This window comes from Copidosoma floridanum, unplaced genomic scaffold (genome assembly GCF_036245765.1).
Source record: "Copidosoma floridanum isolate Cflo_tuat_1 unplaced genomic scaffold, Cflo_Japanese_pri ptg000012l, whole genome shotgun sequence".
In the NCBI taxonomy this organism is placed as follows: domain Eukaryota; kingdom Metazoa; phylum Arthropoda; class Insecta; order Hymenoptera; family Encyrtidae; genus Copidosoma; species Copidosoma floridanum.
The window spans coordinates 3,023,666-3,045,776 of record NW_028321889.1 but is presented as its reverse complement, the minus strand read 5'-3'; the positions used below and the strand labels follow the sequence as shown (position 1 = coordinate 3,045,776).

The 22,111-nt window shown below is 34.2% G+C and overlaps 1 protein-coding gene across 4 annotated transcripts; it reads right to left on the bottom strand.

Moving 5' to 3' along the window:
- Positions 1 to 1,002: 1,002 nt before the first annotated feature.
- Positions 1,003 to 5,004, bottom strand: LOC106638472 (ras-like protein 1). Of its 4 annotated transcripts, XM_089590596.1 has the most exons (5): positions 4,786 to 5,004; positions 3,669 to 3,814; positions 2,462 to 2,738; positions 1,360 to 1,384; positions 1,003 to 1,261 (listed from the first exon to the last, which is right to left on the bottom strand). In XM_089590596.1, exons 1-5 carry the CDS (start codon positions 4,970 to 4,972, stop codon positions 1,063 to 1,065), a joined length of 834 nt encoding a protein of 277 aa, XP_089446722.1. In that variant the 5' UTR covers positions 4,973 to 5,004; the 3' UTR covers positions 1,003 to 1,062. The 4 variants fall into 4 exon arrangements, with proteins under 4 accessions (XP_089446722.1, XP_089446720.1, XP_089446721.1 ...); XM_089590594.1 differs by lacking the exon at positions 1,360 to 1,384 and having other exon boundaries at positions 2,458 to 2,738; XM_089590595.1 differs by lacking the exon at positions 1,360 to 1,384 and having other exon boundaries at positions 2,473 to 2,738.
- Positions 5,005 to 22,111: the final 17,107 nt, after the last annotated feature.

The window sequence follows — 22,111 nt, the reverse complement described above, 5'->3', positions numbered from 1 at the left end:
ATATTTGAGAGAACACCATTATTCCTTGCACAATGTAACGATATCATAACGAGCCGCTTTATTGTGAAAAGTCATAATCGACGCTGGAACATTACAAGAGGACTGTTCGCGGTACAATAATTAGCTAATACTGTGCTCGAATTTATTTAATGAAATTTACGAAAAATACAAGATCGCTGCTGTTGCTGCTGTACCGTCTGTGGCATTTTATGTTGAGTAATGTTGGATGTGTTATTATAGTAACATTTTTAAAAAATTTGTTTATTTATTTTTTTTTTTTCACAACTTTTTACTCCTCGTCAATGCCACGAGCTTAGATTATTAATAAAAGGAGATTAACGATGAGATTTAAAATCGTAATAGTATATATTTGGACTTGAATACATTTGTTTTGTTGATGACTAAAATAACAATTTTTTTTTTTTCAAAAATTTAATGCACTATTTAAATATTTTGTTTTTATTGTACTTATAAAAACACAATAAGATATGAAAAAAAGTTTTTTTCCCCCCTTTTTTAGAGAGTAAATTTACTGTATTAAAGTATTTTAAAAATATATTAATACTTTCATTAGACATCTTGACACTTGGATTCTGGAACAAATTTTTTTTCTTCGAAAAAGTATTGCAATATTGCTAGTGTGAAACAAAAGGTAGTAAGAAAAAAAACATACATATTCAGTACAAAAAATGCACTAGACTTTTAGAAAAAATAATTGTAGTGCAAAGTTTTTTTAAAAAGCGCTTCCGTCCAAATTTGAATATGTGTCAATCAAGAAGGTGACTGCGTATATTATTTATTGACGCTCGGATATACAAAGACATTAATTTGGCGCATCCCATACAGACTCGAGAGTTGTGCTTCGGATACCAAATGACAAAAAAAGAAATGATAACAGAACCTAGTGTGCATAAAAATCAGTAGAGCCAACAAAAATGTCGGTACTCAGGACGGTACAGCTGCAGTTTGTAATTAAATAGAAAGAAAAAAAAAAACGCGATATTCGAAGAAGTGTACCTTCGAAGACGCTGATACAAGGTACACTCCGGCGGCCCCGTAATTTTACGAGATGTTGCAGTCCTCCGCGTGGGCGTCGCGTATCTGCTGCTTGGTCTTGCGGCTGTGGCGCCTTATCAGACTACGGCTGCGAGGTTTGCTCTTGACCTCCTCGGCCACCGCGACCACGCTCGAGCCTTGTGCTGCCAGCACCTGTTTTGGACTCCCTGGTGCCCCTGCGCTGCTCGGACTGCCCGATCGTGTGCTGAAAACCGTTCAATAGGAGAGTACAGGTTTATTACTATTATTGTACTTTTTCTCAGTATATTATACGAGAGGCACAGTTTTTTATTTGCATTTTGCAGGGCTCTCCAGAGTTTTTCTTTTCCTCAATACGATAAGAAATGCCGAGCTGTTGATTAAAAAATTTCACTGAAAAATTAATAATTCGATTTAATTTTTTTTTTTTTTTGACAAATTCAAAATTCAAGTCTTTATTTGTTAGTATAAAATATTGTATCTAGAGTACGTAAATACTGGTTGATTATTTTTCATATTTCTGTCTAGTGTGCCACACGTACGTAAACATGGGCCAACAAAAACTTTTAGCAATCAATCATTATTTATTAAAAAATAAATTTGTAATATGTAATTTAATTTAAAAATAATGCTAAATATATTATTACATTAGTACTCAAGTTTCAGTATCGTAATTTTTATAAAATAGGTACTAAGCTATTAAAAAAAAAAAAAAAAGTAGAGATTAAGTAAAGAAAACCAAAATGTCGTGTTTTCTGTATATAGTAATATAACACTCGATTGCAGACATCATTTTCATGACAAATACAATCAATTTAAAACTATTGTCGGCTTATTTCAGTCAGTATACTTAAAATATTAAATTTCGGAAGACAAAAAAAATCAAATGAAAAAGTAATTGTTAATTAATTTACAATTCAGTCAATAACTAAATTAAATTGCAATTGAAATACAAAACAATAAGAAGTATAATTTAAGTAATTTTTTCTACATCAATTGAATTCAATTTCAAATTAAAATCCAATGCAATGTAAATTAATTTTAATTTTTAATTGAAAATTGTGTCATTTACCAATTAAATTCGTTTTTTAATCAAAATGTCAATCAACCTACGTTTATAATTTATTTTTAGTTGAAATATCCATGAATTGTTTCTATTAACAAATCAAATTTGTTTGTTAAACTGAACACCATTGAATTCGTTGTTAATTTAAAATCAAACAAATTAAAGAAGCAATTATAATTTATAATTGAACTCTAGTTCATTTCGATTTTACTCCAAGTTGCAGGTGTTCCAAAAATGACCATCAGCTTGGACACCTGAGCACTACATCGCGTTGTAGCTAATGATCTACAGGCAACATAAAGGCAAAAAAAAAAAAAATAACACAGAGAAGCGCTAAAAAAAGTTGTAGCACATACAAACTGCCGAGGTACCTGCGCGGTCCGTAAGCCGAGGAGCGCCTCTTCAAGCCCGACTCGTCAGGCTCGCTCGTTGGATTTTTCGGTACTATCCTGGACAGCGTTACGAAACAGCGAAACAACTCTTTGACGTTTACGTCATCCTTTGCCGAGCACTCGATCACTTTGGCCCTGAGCTTTGGTAGTTCGCAGTACAACCACTCGCTCACGTCCTCAAGCGGCACTTCTCTGTGTGCCAGCGTCAAGTCGAGTTTATTTCCGGCTATGACCATCGGCACTTCCTATTTGTTGAGAATCACAAACGATAACTTTATTTATACAAATTTTTTAATTTTTAGTGATTATTATCTATACTGCAACAATAATGAATGAAAGTGCACTTGTAAGGGTGCACGAAAAATAATTTATTACGTGCTTCTAAAATAGATTAGATTTTTTTTTTTTTACACCCTTTCCAAATTGATCTTACTCTGTTTGTTATATCATAAGTCCACATTCACAGCAACTCAAGGAAGACTTGGAGTTAGAATTAATCTTTATTCAAGACTTGTAGTATGTACATAATGTATAAATATTGTGTTTAATTGGCGAACGCCTAGTTTATAATACGAACGTATATAATTTGGAATCAAAAAATTTCAGAAGAAATAATTACATAAATATGTAAATATTTAGAAGAAAATTGCAGCCTTAAGTTTTCAAACATTATCGATGCCCAACTCCGTCGACAACAAACAAACTTGGGCACAATTATTTTGTATATTTTTAAATATTAAAAGGAAAATTTTTTTCTGAAAAAACTTTGTATTCTTCACTAAATGTAATATACTAATGAAAAAATTTTTTTAGTAGATAAATGCAGTAAATTCTAAATATTAAAGTTTCTTGTAAATGATTTTGAAAAAATTATTGAAATTAATGAAAATTAAAATTATTAAAATTTAAATTATCTTAATAAATTATTTAAATTAGTCCCATACTGTACGTGACAGTATTTATTATTTATACTTTTTTAAATACCTCGACTTTTATCCTAAATAGTTGTTTCTATCGAATTGTAATGTATTTTCAAATTGTATTGTAAAAAAATTCGAGGTTGTATCCATGTCCAAGTTTAATAACCAACGATTTTTTGTGGAATGCAGTTTAAAAAAGAAATTGGCAGTGTTTTTTTTTTTTTTACAGGGAATACCCTCAGAAAAAAAGATTACCTGGAAATCGGGTCTTTGTTCCCTGACTTCCTCGAAGCAGCGTTTGACGCACTCGAAGCTCGCCAGCGAGCAGGTCGAGTATACCAAGAGAAAAGCGTGGGCTGTGGCTATACTTAGCCGGCGCATTGCCGGGAACTGTTGGTCGCCTGCAAGTGTACTCATTGTTTTAGTTTGTCTTTTTTTTAATTTATTTTTTTCATTTTTAATATTCACAGGCTGTTGAAGGTAAAAATGGATATAGTGAATTTGAAAAAATTTCGTAACATATTATACAAGCGAAACGCTATTAAATGATAATTTGAAGCTGTTCACCTTTTTTATGCATTTTCAAATTTATTTGGTTGAGAAAAATGGCTTTCATTTTTGCGACTCTTTTGCTACTTTTCCTTATGTGCTCATGAGAAAAATCGTAACTAAAAGTGAATCGCATCACGTGAAAATACATGTATTTTAAGTTAAGTTTTGTCGACAGAATATCGTAAAATTATTTTAGTATATTTATTAACGTCTTCGCGGAGCACGAATGCGATGTGTTATTTAAATAGTGTATATATCGTTCGAAAACATTTTTAAAAAATTTTTAAAACAAATTTAAATTATTAATATTTTTGAAATGAATTTTAAAAACTATTTTAGAGATTAATTAAACACATTTTACATAGCGTGGTATCACGGGAATGTTGGAAAAACAAATTTTACGAAAGATAAGCATTTTTATATACTTGATCATTTATTTATGTAGTTTTCGAAAAAATTGTTTCTTATAAATATTATCTATTTGTTATTTTGTTTACCATAGCTTAAAATATGTTTAAAATATTTTGTACACGGCATTAATTTTCAGAAAATTGTGATTAAATATATTTCGTACTCATTTTCCTTTACATACCGAATTATACTCCGAAAAAATGTCTTTAAAATAGTTATTTAAAAATTCAGTCTTGTACAAATTAAAAAATTTAGTTTTGGACAGTATTTTTCTTCACCAAGGCTTTGATACATTTCTTGGTTTAAGAAAAGGACAGCTTGAATAATCAATAAATCCAGTTAACTAATGCCTCTGAGCCAATAAAAAAAAAAAAAATAAAAAAATACAATCAACATTAGAAAAACTCACCAGCCGTATCGAGCAGGTCAACCTTTAGCGTGAGCGTACCAAGGGTGCACTCACGCGAGTACAGATCTTCGACGGTCGGCCTGTACTTGTCGCTGAATCCCTGACCGAGCAGCCGGCGTATTATCGCACTTTTGCCGACGCTTGCTCCACCGAGCACCACCAGCCTTATCCTCTCGTAATCCGACATCCTTCGACTGTGTAACCTCCGCCCTCTCCTCCTTTTTTTCCCTTATTTTTTTTTTTTTTTTTTTTTTTTTTTTTTTACGAGTTGTGCAATACCTTCAAACGATGCCCCGCTGTTGGCGGCGAAGATAAGCTCGCTGGCGTTTCTCTGATGATTTATAATAAAAAACAAATCATGTGCGAGATTTTTAGAGTTAGTACACAGAGAAGAGATGATACGCTGTTTATAAAGTTATTTTTTATTTATTTATTTATTTTTTCCTCAATTGTTTACAATTGTAACACAATTATTTACTTTTGTATCATCAGTACGTTTTTTTCTTTCTTTTTTAATTTACATCACCGCTTTCTCTGTGTCGTAAATATATGGGAGTACTCTCCGCTCATTTTTTTCCGTCGATTGTTTATGAATTGTATGTATTGTATTAAAGAAACTTAAACCAATCGGTGATATTAGATCGAGAATTTGATCAAAAGCCCAAATAATTTAACAAGATTTTTAATTATTTCAACATGACTTCATTGGATAATTGATAAAAAATTATTTATGAAGGGTATTGTTTTATTTAATTAAGATTTAAGCTCATTACAAATGACTTTAATATTAATTTTAAAACTATATTTGAAATGAAAAATCATCAAAAATATTACACTATTTTTCATAAAAAAATACATACACGTGAAAGATGGAAATAATGATTTTGAATATTATTGTTTTTTCATCTCGGTTAATCCAATTTGTATGTATTATTCATTTTAGTACACATTTATAAATGATTTTATTCAGAAAGTCTAAATAATCCGACGAACTGAAGAGCCTTTCGATTTCCATGATTCTTTATTTTGAATGTCGTGTAGAAAAAAAATTTCGATAAATTTATTTTAAAGTTACACTAGTACGCTATGATTCTTTGGTACATGAAAAACAATTCTTTTTTTTTTTTTTTTTTTTTTTTTTTTTTTTTTTAAATTTTAACGAAGAAATAACAAACAAATATTCCCACCGTATTGGAAAGTATCCTGATGAAGGTTAATAATTACATCACGCTTCAACGAATACAATATTTGCTTTGCTCACTTGACGTTTGATACTATGAAAAACCAATATTTGTCAGCCGATCCCGTACAAATGTGCTACATTCGTTATTTCATCGACAGAAACGCATGCTCTCTTCTGCCGAAAAAAAGCGCAGTACAAACATTTATGAAACCAACCACCAGTATAATCTGATCATAAAAATTGAGGAAAAATCAATATAAAAGAAGAAAAAAAAAAAAAAAAAAAAAAGAAAATACGCGAGAGAGAAAAAAAAAACAAGTCGCAAGTCATCGACAATCTCACCTTAGGAGTGGTATTATCCTTTTTGTGTTACATCATCCGATCGCACGCAACGAAACACAACGAGCCATACCTCCCCGCCCGTCGCTCGTCCCTTCCTCTGGTTCCCGAGACGTCGAAATTAGCTCGATCCCTCGCGCGATCGGTCAAGTGTAAGGGAAAAAAAGCCGCCCAGGACTACCCTCTTTGATTTTTATATCGCAATAAAGCAGGCGACCGACCGAAGGGCGCGATCTCTTCCTTCTTCCCAGCGCTCGTTAGTCTTCCCGACAGCGTGTGCAGCCTCGGCCGTGCGATGATGTGCACAACTTCTCAAGTGTGGCCCGCATTTTCGGGTTTTCCCCTCCCCCTTCCATCCAGTTTGCTCGGCCGCGCGTTAAAACGACGCTTCCCCCACACTTTTGTACCGGATCCTGCTCTCTGGAGGGCACTTTGCCAAGAGGGATGGTTTTTTTTTTTTTTTTTTTTTTTTTTTTCCTCCAACAGAGGGGCTTGGAGACACACGTGTGCGTGTACTTGTTGTTGGAGTTGTTCACCAGTGGTCGAGGCTGGCGATGCGTGAGGTAACTTTCTACACTGGCTCTTACAAATTGTTGACTAGCGAGTCGGCGGTGTGGCGAAAGTTTCACGTCGTTGATATATCTGAAACAGAAAAATTTCAGGGAATAATACTAATGTGTAATGATTTGATACATTCATTCAATTCCACACGAATAGTGCAAATGTCATCAACTTTAATTTATTCGATTCAATTGTGGGATTATTTACCACGTGTACAAACGTTGACTTTTTTTGTAGTAAATGTGTGATTTTTCTAATAGTTGAGAGGATTTTTCGCTAACAAAGTGTATTTAAGTTCTGTTTTTTGGACATCATTATTATTATTATTATTATTATTATTATTATTATTATTATTATTATTATTATTATTGTTATTATTCTACACATATAAATTGAAAAACTATGTATTAATAAATAAATGTCATGAGACGCTGAACAGTTACACTGAGAGAAAAAAAAAAATACTGTGCTAGAATGGTAATCTGGTGTTATTCTACCATCTAGGGACTTTTTACTTTTGCCAACCTAATTTTTACCATTATTCTGGACAGTAATTTCTATTGTACAAACAGTAAAAATAACATTATGCTTTCAATAAAAATTACTGTTCTAAGCATTAAAAATCATTGTTCACATAGTAAAAAGTCTCTGGACGACCGAACAGAACCAGGTTACCATTTTAGCACAGTAACTTTTATTTTTATTTTTCTCTCTCAGTGCACCATGCCACGAACAAACTTGCAATTTAAATTATTCTAGCTCAAGCGAAGCGATTTTCCGCTCCGCAAAAAAAAAATGTCAAACCATAATCGGGTCGCCCCACTCCAAGTAATCCGTTATGAAACTTTGACGCCTTCGTAAAGAGCACAAAAACACACACATACAAATCGATTCGCCTCGTCGAACTTTCCCAATCGGTGTTTTATTATTGCCATTTTTTTTCTTCTTCTTCTCCCGCGTCCCGATTTCCCGCGCCCTTTTTGTCCACGCAAATTCCCAATAACAAAACTGCCACTCACCAATCACTTACATGCACCTCGGCAAAGTCACCCCTTACGTCCATTCACTGTCCTTGTACGTGTATTATCCATTGATAGTATATACGTAGACACACACGCAAGTGTTGAAAGCCTCCGCGTCAGCCGCAGGGGCCAGCCGGCGGTATCGACAATGTGTGCAATTTGGAGTGGCGTCTCGGCGTACACTTGATAAATTCGCCAATACGCAATTTAGTTGCGTGTAATCAGTGCGCCTTGAGCGACGAGGCGCTTTGAAACCCTTGCCCCCACGACTCCTTGATTGTCGAGGTAGGTGTAGGTACATATAGGTACACGTACATCCAGGGCGCGATAAAATAATTAACCCTCGATTTGTGCGTGTAACGAAATCAATTTGTGCGGGGCGAAGTTTGGGATATTTCGGTGAAGGTTGCTCGATGGGATTATACACGCCGTAATGCCCTGCTGAGCTTCGTCCTGTACGTGCCGTGGACAACACAATGGAAGTGGGATCTTGTGGGACTTGCCTTGTTCGTTGATGGATGAACAATTATTGGTCGTTGTTGGGTTTATCGATACATTTTACTCTATACCGTGATCGAGTGTTTGATGGACAACAGCATTTTTTTCACTCATTCGTCATTGAGCGAAGAGGAATTTTTTTTTTTTTTTTTTTTTTTTTTTTTTTTTTTTTTTTCTTGTACGTATGTATAAAATATTTGTTTATCGAGAAAAGCAATTTGTCCAAGTTCTCGTAAGCTCAAAATCGCGGGGTTTTTATGATTTTTCGTTCGGTTCGTTTCGAACTTTCGATTAATCTATACTTCCATCGGGGTACAAGTTTTTAAGGAGCTGCAGCGAATTGGACCCTGATTACGCCAATTTCTTTCTTTCGCGGGAAAAGTTTTACGGTGTTTTTACGAAAGAATTATAAAGTCTCAGCCTTAGGAAAAATTTCCTACATTTTTCTCACTATGGCACGTGAACGAGACTGTACGGTTGTTTAATGGACTGAAGTATAAATCCTATCCATTTTTTTGTAGAAGCGATTTTTTTTCTGTTTGGTACGAAAAAAAAGCGTCGAGATTTTTTGTTAATACATAATTACAGTGGAAATAAAAAATTAGTTGCAAAAGCCAAACGGTATGAATTGTAATTTTTCGTTTTACAGCGGCTCTCCTTTTGAAGCGACCTTCCGTGGAACCCTTAATTTTTTCTTCCAAGAATGCAAGAACCGAGCAAAGTTTGAAAAAATAGTTGGTTATGGAAAACCGGTGCAAACGCCACTGTCTGTTCGTGTAGTGCGCAAAATATATCTGATTCTAGCGCCAAGTTTGGTCGCGCATTTTACACGGTAATTTTCTCCCTGATTGTAAGGAAATACATGTCGATGGCATAGTTACCAAATTTATTTATGAATTTAAAAATCCCTGTAATATGTTAGCTTCTAACGAAGATGAACTTTTTTGCTGAAAAAAAAAAAAAAAAAAAAAAAAAAAAAAAACTGCCGTAAAGCTGAGGTACGAAATATAGTTAAAGATTCGTTGGTCACAAATTCACGGTGAAACGTCATGTAACTTTTTTTTCTCTGTGTACACGAGTAAGCCAAACTGATACCTACTCTATAGCCCGAGCAAAAGAAAGGCTGGCAATTATATATGTACGAGCACGCATGTATCACCAGCTATTCTCGACACTCGACACTTTTCAACTTGTTCATTTGGTGAAGGAAGTAACGGCATCTTTTATTGGCGTTGGCAATAATTGAACTTTCTTTCACTTGAGAAAAAGATAAATGAATCGTTTTTTTTACCAACAGAGAATAGAACATTATCAAAGTCAGGGAAAGTTTACATAAATATTAGGCAAAGTGAATAACATATCCTCATGGAGGCAAAAAATGAAAAACCTTTCGGAGCATCGATAATAATTGCGAGCATGCAAACGAACGTATGAAACGAAAGTTCGCGCGTTCGCGAGATAAAATAAAAATAAAAAAAAAAAGAAACAGGGTTTTAATTAATATTAACGAGAATACTGTCGAGCTTGTCGGTCCGTTGTCTGCTTTTATGTTGGCGCGGTGCCGCACTCCGCTGATTGCCGATGGGTGGTTAGCCTTGTCGCGTACCACCTCCACTGGCAATTTTTATTTATTTATTCGTATAATTTTTTCGCTTGAAAGAGCGGAAGTTTTTAATTGTGGGCTAAAGCGAAAGAAAAAAAAAAAAAAAAAAAAAAAAGGAATCCTCTTCTCATTCAAGGTAAGACAGCTCTGCTTTCACGATGCAATTTAATTCCCGAGTACTCGGGAGCGAATGAAAAGGAGCGCGCTGCATCTTGCGCGAGTCACGCGACGAGGCTTCACCCGATTTGTCTGTGCGCGGATTGTTACATTTTTCGCGAGCTGCGTGGAAGGATGAGACGTGATCCGTCAACCAGGGACTGGGAGGGGTTTGTTTCAGCCCTGCTATTTGTTACGACGGGGATGATGGAGGGTGTCGTTTTGCGAGCGCACGCGAGGATGTTTTCTTTTTTTCTTTTTTTTTTTTTTTTTTTTTTTTTTTTTCTTTTTCCACTGAATAAACTTTTCTGTTTGCAGATGTTTTTTTTTTTTTTGGGTGGTGTGATGAGTATATGAAAGTTTAGAGAGCTACGGGAAGTGTCCGGGTAGGTACTTGAGTATTTAAAGTTTTGTCACAAAATACACACATATAGCCTTGATTATAAAAATGACTATTATTTTAAACATAACTACAATCGTCAAAATTAAATATATTTCTAAAGTAGTACTTCGCTCCTCCACATTGTTTATTTTGATGAATAAACAAGAATAAGATTAGTTATTATAAAGAATTAGTTTTTTTTTCAATCTGTAATCAGAGTGGTCCATAACGATTAAATTATGGTATAATTGAACTGTTATAAAATTTAATCACATGGAAAAAAAATTTGTACACGCCCAGTAATGAGAACAATTTAGTAGTTATTAACTTTATATATATATATATATATATATATATATATATATATATATATAATACATTTTTAATATAAAAATCACATGTAAAAATTAAAATTTCGTTTATAAATTCATAGCTCATAAAGGTTAACCAAAACTCAAAATATCGATGAGCTTGATATTTTATAAATAAATTTTTTTAAAATATCATGAGGAAAATTATATCCAAAAAAGGTGATAACTCATTTTATTCTATACCCATATATTTGATCGTTACTACGCCATTACGTCAGTTTTCCCCCTTTAAAAATGTATAGAGTGATTGAATAAAATGTCGCAATACTCGAATCACCTAATTGTAAAAAAGCCATTGTTTTTTTTTACAAAATACGTTGATCAGGAAATCTGAAAAAAATTATAAATCATTACTATTTTGAATAACTGATCATCAAATCCAAATATATATATTATATTAAAATCTCATGCCGAAAATATTCCAACGCAACGCTACGTTTGACGCGGTTCCACAAAACTGTTTCAACTCGCGAAAAAAGCTTTGAATAATCAGACTCACAAAACGCTGCGTTTACATGCTCCTAAACCCAACCAGAAAGAAAGAAGGTACCTCGCACATGTTCATTAAATTTCCATGCCCACTTTGCCGTCGGATTAAAATTATTTTTTAACTTGCCCCCCCAAACCACACGCTCGCGAGCTCGTTAAAATTTCACCGTATGAGGCGAATCCCTCTTTTAATACGTATGTATTGAAAAGGAAAAAAAAAAACCCAAGATTTTTCTGTAATTTTCAAGTCTTTGATTCAAAAAGTGACATCCAAGATCGAGAGAAAGAAATAGCGCGAAAGTGGTCGAGGAGAGTCTGAAAAACTACATATGCTTCCCTTTGATGGTTGAACGCGTATATCGTCATGGCAACGGCACCTCCGCCCCCTGCGTGTACGTAATGTACACGTACAGAGGAAAAGCCTTGATTTCAGTGACTCGCCTTTGCGCCGCTACCGTCTACTGGATTGCATGCGTATATATACATGTATACCTTGGCCTTTGTCTTTGTGAGCCTTTGTGGCATCGACATCGAGACTCTGCGTTTGGCAATCGACCACAGTTCAAGTGATACACGAGATTTTTTTCGGATTTTTCCTAAATGGACTGCTCGATGCAGCCGCAAAGGCAAATATGGGCAGTATTTCATCCATTCTTAAATACTTTACTTAAATTTTCACAAAAGTTATTTGAACTTTTTGTTTATTACCTTCTTTGAATAAAATGTATTTGAATGAAATGCTTTATTTATTGTTTTGATGAAAATAATGGCTCGAGTAATATTCTTAGTTAATTGTTTATTAGAATATTACTAATTGTTTCAAATGCCACTATACCAAGTAAACTTACTTTATTGACTTTTTTTTTTTTTTATTCAAAATTTTGTATTTCAAATAAGATAATTGAAAATTTTTATTTTCACAGTTTATTAAAGTGATTCTTTTAAAATACTTTTCGTGTTTGCTAAAATAATCTTAAATACATGTAATTTTTGTGTTAAAAAAATAATCTTTATTTTATTTCAAATAAAACTACATTTAAATGAAATAGAATTTTTTTGGTGACAGTCATTAGTATTTTGTTCTTTCAAATACTAACCGTGACTTTGTCTAAGTCTGTTCATAAGTACATAGTTTTCAGGAGATGATATGCAGAGCTTTTTTTAAATTCTTTCGATTTTCAGTAAAACGTTTGTGTCACGAGTGATAACTTTTATTAAAATCTTATTCAACTTTTTCAATACGTGTACATATACTTTTTCTTGCAGAGAACTCTTCAAATGAGTAATACTAACAGGAAAGGAAAAAGTTTATGAAAATCTTTATCAGCACTTTAAACTTTTCACTCTCGTGCACCTAATCCCTCTTAATTGATCTGCCATAATATTAAGCATTGAAAATCTTTCAAATCTTTCGCCACGTTAAAATTGCGTTCCATCAATGATGAGAGTCTTTCGCGTGCGTTGCTTTAAAAATTTTCAAACTAACCGGAAATTTGAATATAAATTGCATGTGTTAAAAAATCAGCAGACTAAATATTTCCGTCAATACTATGATGAAATGATTTACTGAAGATTAACTGATACGTAAATGTGGTTTATTTGACTTAGAAATTTTTCATTCTGTAAAAAATAAAGTATACTCAGAATTACCTAGTTAATCATATTTATTAAATAATATTCATTAACGTCAAATTATTGCAGTCCTTAACTCTTCGGCTGTCTGACTAAATACTGATTTTACTACTTATTTTACTTGTCAACGCAGCTCCTTGAGTCTGACGTATGGTTGATATTACTACTTACGCGGAAGTTTGTTCGGATAAGTAAATCAGAGTTTTGTTTATTAAAAGCTGTAGGCGAGACTGAGAAAAAAAATGCGAAAAAAATATTCCGTAGGATGCAATAAAAACATTGAAAAATGAGGATTATTGTATCCTGTTAAACTATGGCGATTGAGCAGGAAAATAGGCAATTTTCTACGATTACAAAAAAAAAAGTTTATTGTTAATCAATTGCCATTGTTATTTTTTATCGGCCGATTAAAAATATCTTAAGCTCCCTCCTTATATTACAAGCTTCGAGAGCCGCGTGGAAAATAAAAAAACTGCGGTTATTATGATCGGGTGTAGAGGATAAAGATAAATCAGGAGATGAAAATAAGTCGGGGAGGAGGGGGTGAGAGAAGCTTATCTCTCGTGCGAGAACGTGATAAACTATTGGGGAAGGAAAGAACAGTACAATAGAAAGCTTAGTACTGCTGGGCTGCGCAATCCTAATTGAATTCGACAAATTTTTCTTTCGGTTCTTTATCCTGGGGTAATAACGAGTTGTCCCACATTAAAAAAAAAAAAAAAAAAAAAAAAAAAAAAATAACAATTTCTAGACACTACTAGTTGGTCTAATTTCCCTCAGTCACAGCTTTTTTGTGCACAAAGTGGAAATTGCAGTTACATAAAACAAAAAGAAGTTACTCTTGGTAATTGCATGCAGTGAAGATGCACCGCGCACGTCCCTTTGTGCGAATTTCTTTGTCACGTGGCAGGTGACGTGTTTTACAAAGGAAATGAAAAAGTAGAAAAAAAATGTTCGCAGCCCCTGTATACACGTGTAAGCTCAGGTAGATAATGGTTTTAGTCAGAGTACATTTTTTAAATTGAATGACTCAAGTTCATTTTTTTTGTCTCAATGAGAGAACGTATTTTTCGTTACATTCTAGGATTTCATCCAAAATTATTGAGGTTTCATGCACTATCACTAGTTACGTATTGCGATTAAATAATTTATTTTACCTGATGTCGTTTTTAATGACTCTATGGATAAACTTTATGCAATGTAAATTATTGTAACTTTTATAATCACTGCTGGATATGTTTATACTTTATTATTTAATAAGCATACAATATTACTGAAAGATAATAAAAATCTTCTTCTACTTTCCAGCTTACTTTGTCTGCAATTGAAAAGGTACGTATATAATCTTTGTAAATTAAATTATGTCACCTTTTTTTTTTTTTCCAAGAAAATATTTAATATAAATGTTACTTTGTAGATAAATGAACAATGCTTTACAAACCTTTTTTTTCGATGTGCGTTAAGTATTAGGATAAATTTCTAAATTTACTACACGTTTTTTTTATAAATCATTGCATGCAGTTTAATTTTATATTAAGTTTTGTAGTAATAAGGAAATATTAGTATAATGAATTCAATTAATTAAAAAAAAAAAAAAAAAAAAAAAAAAAGAAACCACTAAACTAATCATGTGACCTGTATTATCCAGTTACACAACGAATAAACAGCCTTTAGTCTCGCGACAATCAACCTTTCAAGGTGGGGTACGATTGTGGTGAATCCTGTAATTTCTTTTACAGTCTTTTACAAAGAAAGACTATAAAACATGTAGAAGACAACCAGTGGAGAACTTGGAAAGTGCATTTGGTTTTTAATTAAAGCAATGGAAATCCGTTGAAAAGTAAAGTTAGTTGTTTGTTTCATTATACCGTGGCGCACCGTTTTCCGTTTTTCTTATTTGTTTATTTGTAAGAAAATTTGCCGTAACCACTCAATCTAGTTGATTTTGTTTCTTCTCTGCCCAAAGTTTTCTTTTTAATGTAAATCATCTGAAATAGCGTACATGAATTGGCGTAAATACTCGAGCACTAAAACGAAAATTTGGCAGAAAAAATATAATGCTTTTGAGAATATGATGGTTCTTCGTAAGTGCAGTTTTAAGTTTTACATGGGGTAATTGATGTGTAAACTTATAAATATCTGATCTCTTGATTAAATCTCAAAGGATATTCGCGTTATTTACAACTTTTTCTTAATAAAAACCCAAGCCCCTCGACTAAGCCCCGACACGCGCGCGCTTATCCGTTGACTTTTAATTTACAACTTCAATCTAAAGCATCCAACGCCATTGGGGCTGAGATGATTTATCTCGCATTGATCTCCGATGAATGAGAAAAATTCTTTGTATTAAACCCGCATCTATGACCCTTTTTTCACCCTCGTTTTACTCCTCACGAGGAGATCAATAAAGGTAAATACGTCGGCGACATCGTGGATATATTTGTATGGATGCCAGATGCTTCTACTACGGGGGATGAGGGATCCTTCGTCTCCCCCTTGAATTTTTCATGCTTTTTCACCTTATTGTGGATTGGATAGGTTTTTTTTTGTTCGATTGGTTCATGATAATTTTTTTTTTTTTTTTTTCAAGCATAGAATAGCGCAATACTTTGGATGATCTATTTTTTTTCCTCAATTATTGTAGAAACATTTCTACACTGGGAGTATTTGAGGGTATTTAGAGTAGGTAAATAAACGGATTAGGCTGTACATTAAAAAAAACTCTCCAGCCTACTTTTTTTTCGAAATAATTAGGGGAAAAAGAGTAAAAATAGCCGAGTATACTTTGGGAAAGCAAATTTCCACGGATCTTATGTGAAAAAAATGCGAAAGTGTCCGTAATATTAAAATAAAGTGTGATTATCAATTAAAACTTTCAATCATCACTTTTACAAAACAAAGTATCACATATACGTAATATAAGGCGAAGTTAAATGAATATTAAAAGGTTGTTTCTTTAAAAAGGTCGCAGTCAAATCCACAGTTACCTTTACCAATTTATTATCTCTTTTTTTCACCGAAGTGGTTCTGCGTTTTATGGTAAAAGTAATTTATTACCTTGGAATTTCTTTTGATAATGCCAATGGGCTTGTTGAAAAAAACGTTTATTAAGCTTATCTTACCTTCCTGTATATATAAGTTTCATATTTTAAACGTACGTAGTATAATTCATTATAAGATTTATATTTTTACAAAATTCATAACAGAAAAAAAATCCGTTTTTCTAATACCTTCAAGTTTCATTAATTGTGCCGTTACAATGAATGTTTCGTAAAAATTGCGAGCTAAATTTCACAAATTGGAATCTTAGGTAGAGGACAGCAAATATCTGTCCACACGAAAGATCCAGCGGTTCTCCATTACCCTATGGTTTAATTCGTTACCCATCATTACGTAAGAGCATCCGTCGAATGTCCAAACATTGTCCATTCCAGCGATTAGATTCCAAATTTAATGAAATACCGATCCTCGCGAAGAGTCAGGTGCGCCCAAATTGATTGTTTTAACGAGCTCGCGTTTCTCCCTCCCCCCCTATATCCCGCGTTCCTGGTGCACATAGCTTCGAGCCATACACGCGTGTACACGAGTGCGCGCCCGGCGAGGGAAATCGCAGGGGCATTTTATTACGTAAAGCAACTCGATTCGACTCGTCCGCCGGACACCACCGCTGCTCCGTCGCTTATTGCTTCGTTCAATGCAGAATTTGCGAAATGTTTCATTGCACGCACGCTTTTTTCACTGCGTTCTCGCGGAACCTCCTTTCTCACTTATTCACCTTTTTTGCGATCGACATTCGTTTCGGGTTTATTTCACGGGCACTCTCGACTGATAAATTATGGCTAACGGAAAACAAAGCGCTCGGACAACAAATAACTGGAGCTCTTTTTGATGTGCAAATCCGAAGAGTATGTATTTTAACGGAAAATAAAACGAGCACTTGGAAAATGGAGCTTTTCGAAGTAAAAGCTTAGCCGACTCATGATCCGGGATCAGCTGTTTTGTTAGAAAAGTTCACCGGATTGGGGGTAACGTGCGCTTAAACATGAAATAAGGAAAAAAGCTCAAGTGCAATATCTCGTGCAAACTTTACATAATACGAACGCACTCATTTAGAATTTAAACGCTAAAGTGTTGGATGAAATTATTTACCAATGGCTAACAAGTTATGATCTTCTGTTATGCTAATACGAACAAGCGACAAGAGCTGTAATGCGCGTCATAAATTTTTAACTACACGCTAAGCTGATATCTCTTTTCTGAAAGAGGGAGAAAGTGAGTTCATTTTCTATTCAAATGTGTCAGCGCAAATAAGCTCGTTACATGCCTAATATGTAAGCCAGAGTGGTCAGAAAATTTTTGAATTTCAAATTTCAACGAAGTCAACCTTCCAGGATTTTTTAGCCTCTAATGAACGTAGCTCTACATGGAAAGGTTTAGAGGTTTAAATGAGATTTTTTTTTTTTTTTACTTGATTTTAACTGTATTAAAAGTAGGTACAATATTACATATGAGTATCCTATTTGTTGAATAAAACAAATTTTAATTTTTTTTATTTCAATACGTTTTGACGAAGTTATTGCGCTCCCATCCACCAAATTAAAATAGCGTCACAGCGGTTATTTGATTATTTTTTCACTTGTATTCAACCCATATTCCTTATACATGTAAAATCATATGCCAGAGTATACTGTTGGCTGATCTGAAAAATAAAAATGGTCAAGTCTGAACATCACGTAATCCAAACTTCATCCCCCACAGTAATTTTTTAACACATCACCAAAGCTTCATCCTCTACAATGATATTCAAAATTCAAATCATAAAAAGCACCTATACAAAACGCAGTTCATACGCGTATTCGTAGCTCACTTAACCAATCGAAGGCACAAAATGGTCCACCCTCCCGCGCAAAAGCCGCAGAGTGTGAAATACAAGCACCGACACTGTGCAACCGTACAAAGCTCGCTCGGCCTGTAATGCGAAATCACTGCAGTAGCAGTTTAAGCGACAACACAGAGAAAATTCCCTGTGGTTTGGGGTGATGCGTACATATAAATATATGTATGTAGTGACCACGCGTAGTTAGGAGGAGGAAGGGCTATTGTATTGATGATGCCCTGAGCCACAGAGCTTGTGGATTCGCGGATGTATCGATCGCTTGGTTTTTGTCAGTGGACGATGTTTGGATATTTATTGGCTGTTATCGATCCCACGTGTGCCAAGGGAGGGGCAAGGTATGCCAGCGCGTTACAACGATGCATGAAAATTGGATTGACGCGAGATTTGTGCGAATGTGCTTTGGATTAACTATGTATGGACTCTGGATGGATCATCGGGAATAAATATACGTAGAGTAGGAAGGGTTGTGACAGTGGATTTTTTATGGACGTGATCTTTTTACCTCTGCGTACTGTGGGGGTTTAAATTTCGATTGGGTGATTTGTTTTTAGTTAAATAGGCCTTACGGTGAGTTGGATTTATTTTGCAAAACTTTTAAGATGTATTTTACGTAGTGTCTGACTTTATATTGACTGTCACTACTTATTCGAGTAAATTCGCTAGATCAAGCTTTTATTTACTAATAATTCAAGGTTTTTTAAGTTCAATTGAATCTTAATTAGAATTACTGGTGATTGTTACGAAATTGCAAATGTAATTGTATCGGTGAAAAGTAAAAAGGATTTGTAGATGGAGATTCGGGCCCTGGCCCTATAAAATACATAAGTAAATGATGGCATGTGGGAACTATTCTCCAAGTCTTGATGTGCTTAAGATTAACCATTTTTGTTATTATTATTTTTTGTCAGTGTTAGTGCGGAGAGAGAGAGAGAGAGAGACTCTGTAACAAATAAGTCAACATTTTATTTAAATCTTTTGGATGGAAGTATCGAGATCATTTATCAATTAGTTTATTTCACGAGATGTTTAAAATAACTTTTTTTATAACAATCGATGAGGTATTTCAAATTTTTGAAGACAATTTCATGTTAAATAAAATTAACATATGAAATTAATGAAAAAAAGTACCTCAAAGGGGACATAGTGATTTTACTTTCACCTACTGTCTATTAACACGTACTTGCCATTACAAACACGTAGGTACTTTGAAACGTACGTTTGCAAGTGGTTTATCAGATAATCGATCAAAAGTGCAGCCGCAACGCATTAACAGACACCACACTGACGGAGCTCTGAGGCAAATACACTCGAATATTAAAAGGGCCTTGGTGGCTCAGTGGTTACACTGCTAGTTTCCCAGCTGCAGCAACTCGAAGAGTCGTAAATACCCCGGGTGCTGATGAACCATATCAGGTTCAAAAAAACGGAAGAGATCCTTCCACTAAACCTAATAACGGCCGGGGTGGGCTTGAGACGATCGCTTGAATAGTACCCAACACACATCCCATGGGATAATTGACCGAGTCAAACTTTGCACTTGGGGCCTGCACGAAAAACTTGAGGAGGAAAATTCGGAGAAAAAAGAGATAAAGCCCCAACAGATAATAATTTGGGCTAACAAGTGAATCTTCTCGGTGGGATGTTAATATGCACAATTTTTAAAGATAATCCTAAAGAAATACGAAAGCACATCCACATTTTATACAACTGTAAAATTAATCGAGAAAAATCGGAATATAACGGTAATATTCTATTTTACAGCGAAAAGGTCAAACTTTTAAGGCTTTCAATTACTCGCGCTATTCAAACAATTAGAATCGTCCAACCAATCGATGTTAACATCCGACACTTGAACGCTCTTCAGTTCAACAACTTACAAGGGCCAGATCTCAAGGAAGTTGGTGAATGCTGCCAACCGACAGTGTATAGGTTTTATTTTGGTTAGTTTCGAAAGCACAGAGGGATTGTTTCAAGTATTTGTTATATCTTTGTTCGAGATTTATGACGCTACAAAAAGTACAAACGTAACATGTGGAGCATATAAATTTTTTGTATGTTGTTTTTTTTTTTTTTTTTCAATTTACCGTAGACCATCAAACAAGAGGTTTAGTGGAAATTATTTTTTTAACCGATACTATATTTCATTTCCGAAAAATTTGGTATCAAAATTAGTGATTGAAATTTGCTTTTTAGTTTTATCAGCTTCGTCTTACAAAGCTTGTATTTCAAATAAACGTCACTGAGAAGATTTACTCGTAAGCCCAAGTTATTATCTGCTAGTATTTGCTGGTATGCGATATTTAAGTACATTTGCATCAGAACTCCATATGTGACGTCTGTTAATGCGTTGCGGCTGCACTTCTCATCGATTATAGTGTTTCAAAGTACATACGTGTTGGTGATGACAAGTGTATGTTAACAGGCAGTAAGTGAGAGTAAAATCACTATGTCCTCTTGGAGGTATTTCTTTATGATAATGAAAATCAAGGAATCCCATTAATTTTATTTATCATAGTAGGATCTTAAAAGGTTTGAAATATCTAACCAGTTGTTAAAATGTGAAAAAGTAGTTTGAAAACTCGCATAGAGTCTCCTAATTACTCCATGGATCTTTGAATGAACGATTTCAATACATTCACCCTAAAGATTTCAATGAAAAACTTGACATGTCTTTGCATTAACGCTAATCAAAAATAATAAAAACGATTTATCTTAAACATATCAAGAATTGTAGATTAGCTCTTACATATTATGCTGTAATTACAAAAAACCTTTAATTATTAGTAAATGAACAATTACTGCAGCGAATTTGCTTGAGTAAGTAGTGATAGTCAACGTCAAGTCAGACACTGTGTCAAGTGTATCCTAAAAAATTTTGCATCCATAAAAATAGCTATTTAATTGTAAAAAATTAATAAGCTAATCTCAGAATTGAATCTCATATATCTCCCAAGTAACGTGAAAGACTGAGGTAGCGTAGCAAAAACTAAATGAATTTTACTCGATATTCAACAGTACCTATGACCTTCCAATCAGATATTAGTGATAAAAAATGGTTTTCTCATAAAGCAAGCTTTTAACGGTCAAATTATGTGGTTTTGCAAGACATTATTTTTTTATAAAAAAGGAAATAAACAGTATTTCAGCTTAAGCTATACTATTCGCGTGTATCACCCGTTTCATGACTTCAATAACTGTATTACGTCTAATAACTCTCGAGCTGCCCCAAAAGTTTTCCTTAAGATGCGTTAATGTCCAGTTGTATACTAATTATTGTATCTACTGTACGACGTTATTCTATATATGTACTATACAAACATACAGAATTGATAATTAGTACATGTACACCATATTCATGTTAACGTCACTTGAGGCGAACATCACCATTCCCGTGCTACATGTGCGAGCAAATTCGAAATAAAGTTTCATTTTATTTTATCACTTATTTTCTCGTTTTTTTCACCACAGCTTCATCTTACGTACTTGCCGTGTGTAGGAAAATGGAATAGGAACATAAAGTGAGTTTGAAAGCCTCAAAGCATCTAGCGTTTCACATAAAAAAAAAAAAAAAAAAGTCAAATTTCAAACAAATAACGTTCTCTTGCTTTTCACCTCTGCAGTTTTTCTAACGGCTAAAAATAAAAAAAGTACAGGTACGAATGAAAGGAAAAAAAAAAAATTTGAATATCACGCACTTTCTAGAAATCGAGGCTACGCAAAAGTCTTACACTCGGGAGGGGAAAAAAAAATAAGCCGAGATCATAAAAGCTCGAGCTGCGTATGCTCGGACCGGGCAATTTGTCTCCCTCAAAGAGATAAAGCTTTTCTCCTCCACCCTACCCCCCACCTCTCTTCATTATCCCCGAGTCGTGGCCTTGTCATTTTAAATCTCACTCCGGCTCCGTTGCCCCCCTATATCTTCACCTTTCAAAGAATTTTCATCCTCGTCTTGAAACGATGAATACTTAAAAAAAAAAAAAAAAAAAGAAAGATAGAATTTCAACGAGCCGCCCTCCAAAGAATCGATCCAATCCAAAGCTCAAACTGCTGTCCACTTTCTCTTTTTTCTCCTCTTTGTTCCAAACACCGAAATCCCATCAAGTTCAAAAAATGCGTTTGGAGCTCGCAATCTCCCGTCCGTTCGCTTCGCGTACCTATGCACCCACGCAACGGAATCGCAGACTCGTGCACGT

Bases quoted from the DNA above. Each gene is read 5' to 3' on its own strand.
- LOC106638472 (XM_089590596.1), bottom strand. From the start codon at position 4,972: ATGTCGGATTACGAGAGGATAAGGCTGGTGGTGCTCGGTGGAGCAAGC. The intron at 1,385-2,461 runs GTTTGTATGTGC...TATCGTATTGAG, and splicing joins ACCGCGCAGGTACCTCGGCA to GAAAAGAAAAACTCTGGAGA. The intron at 1,262-1,359 runs GCAAAATGCAAA...AACGGTTTTCAG, and splicing joins GAAAAACTCTGGAGAGCCCT to CACACGATCGGGCAGTCCGA.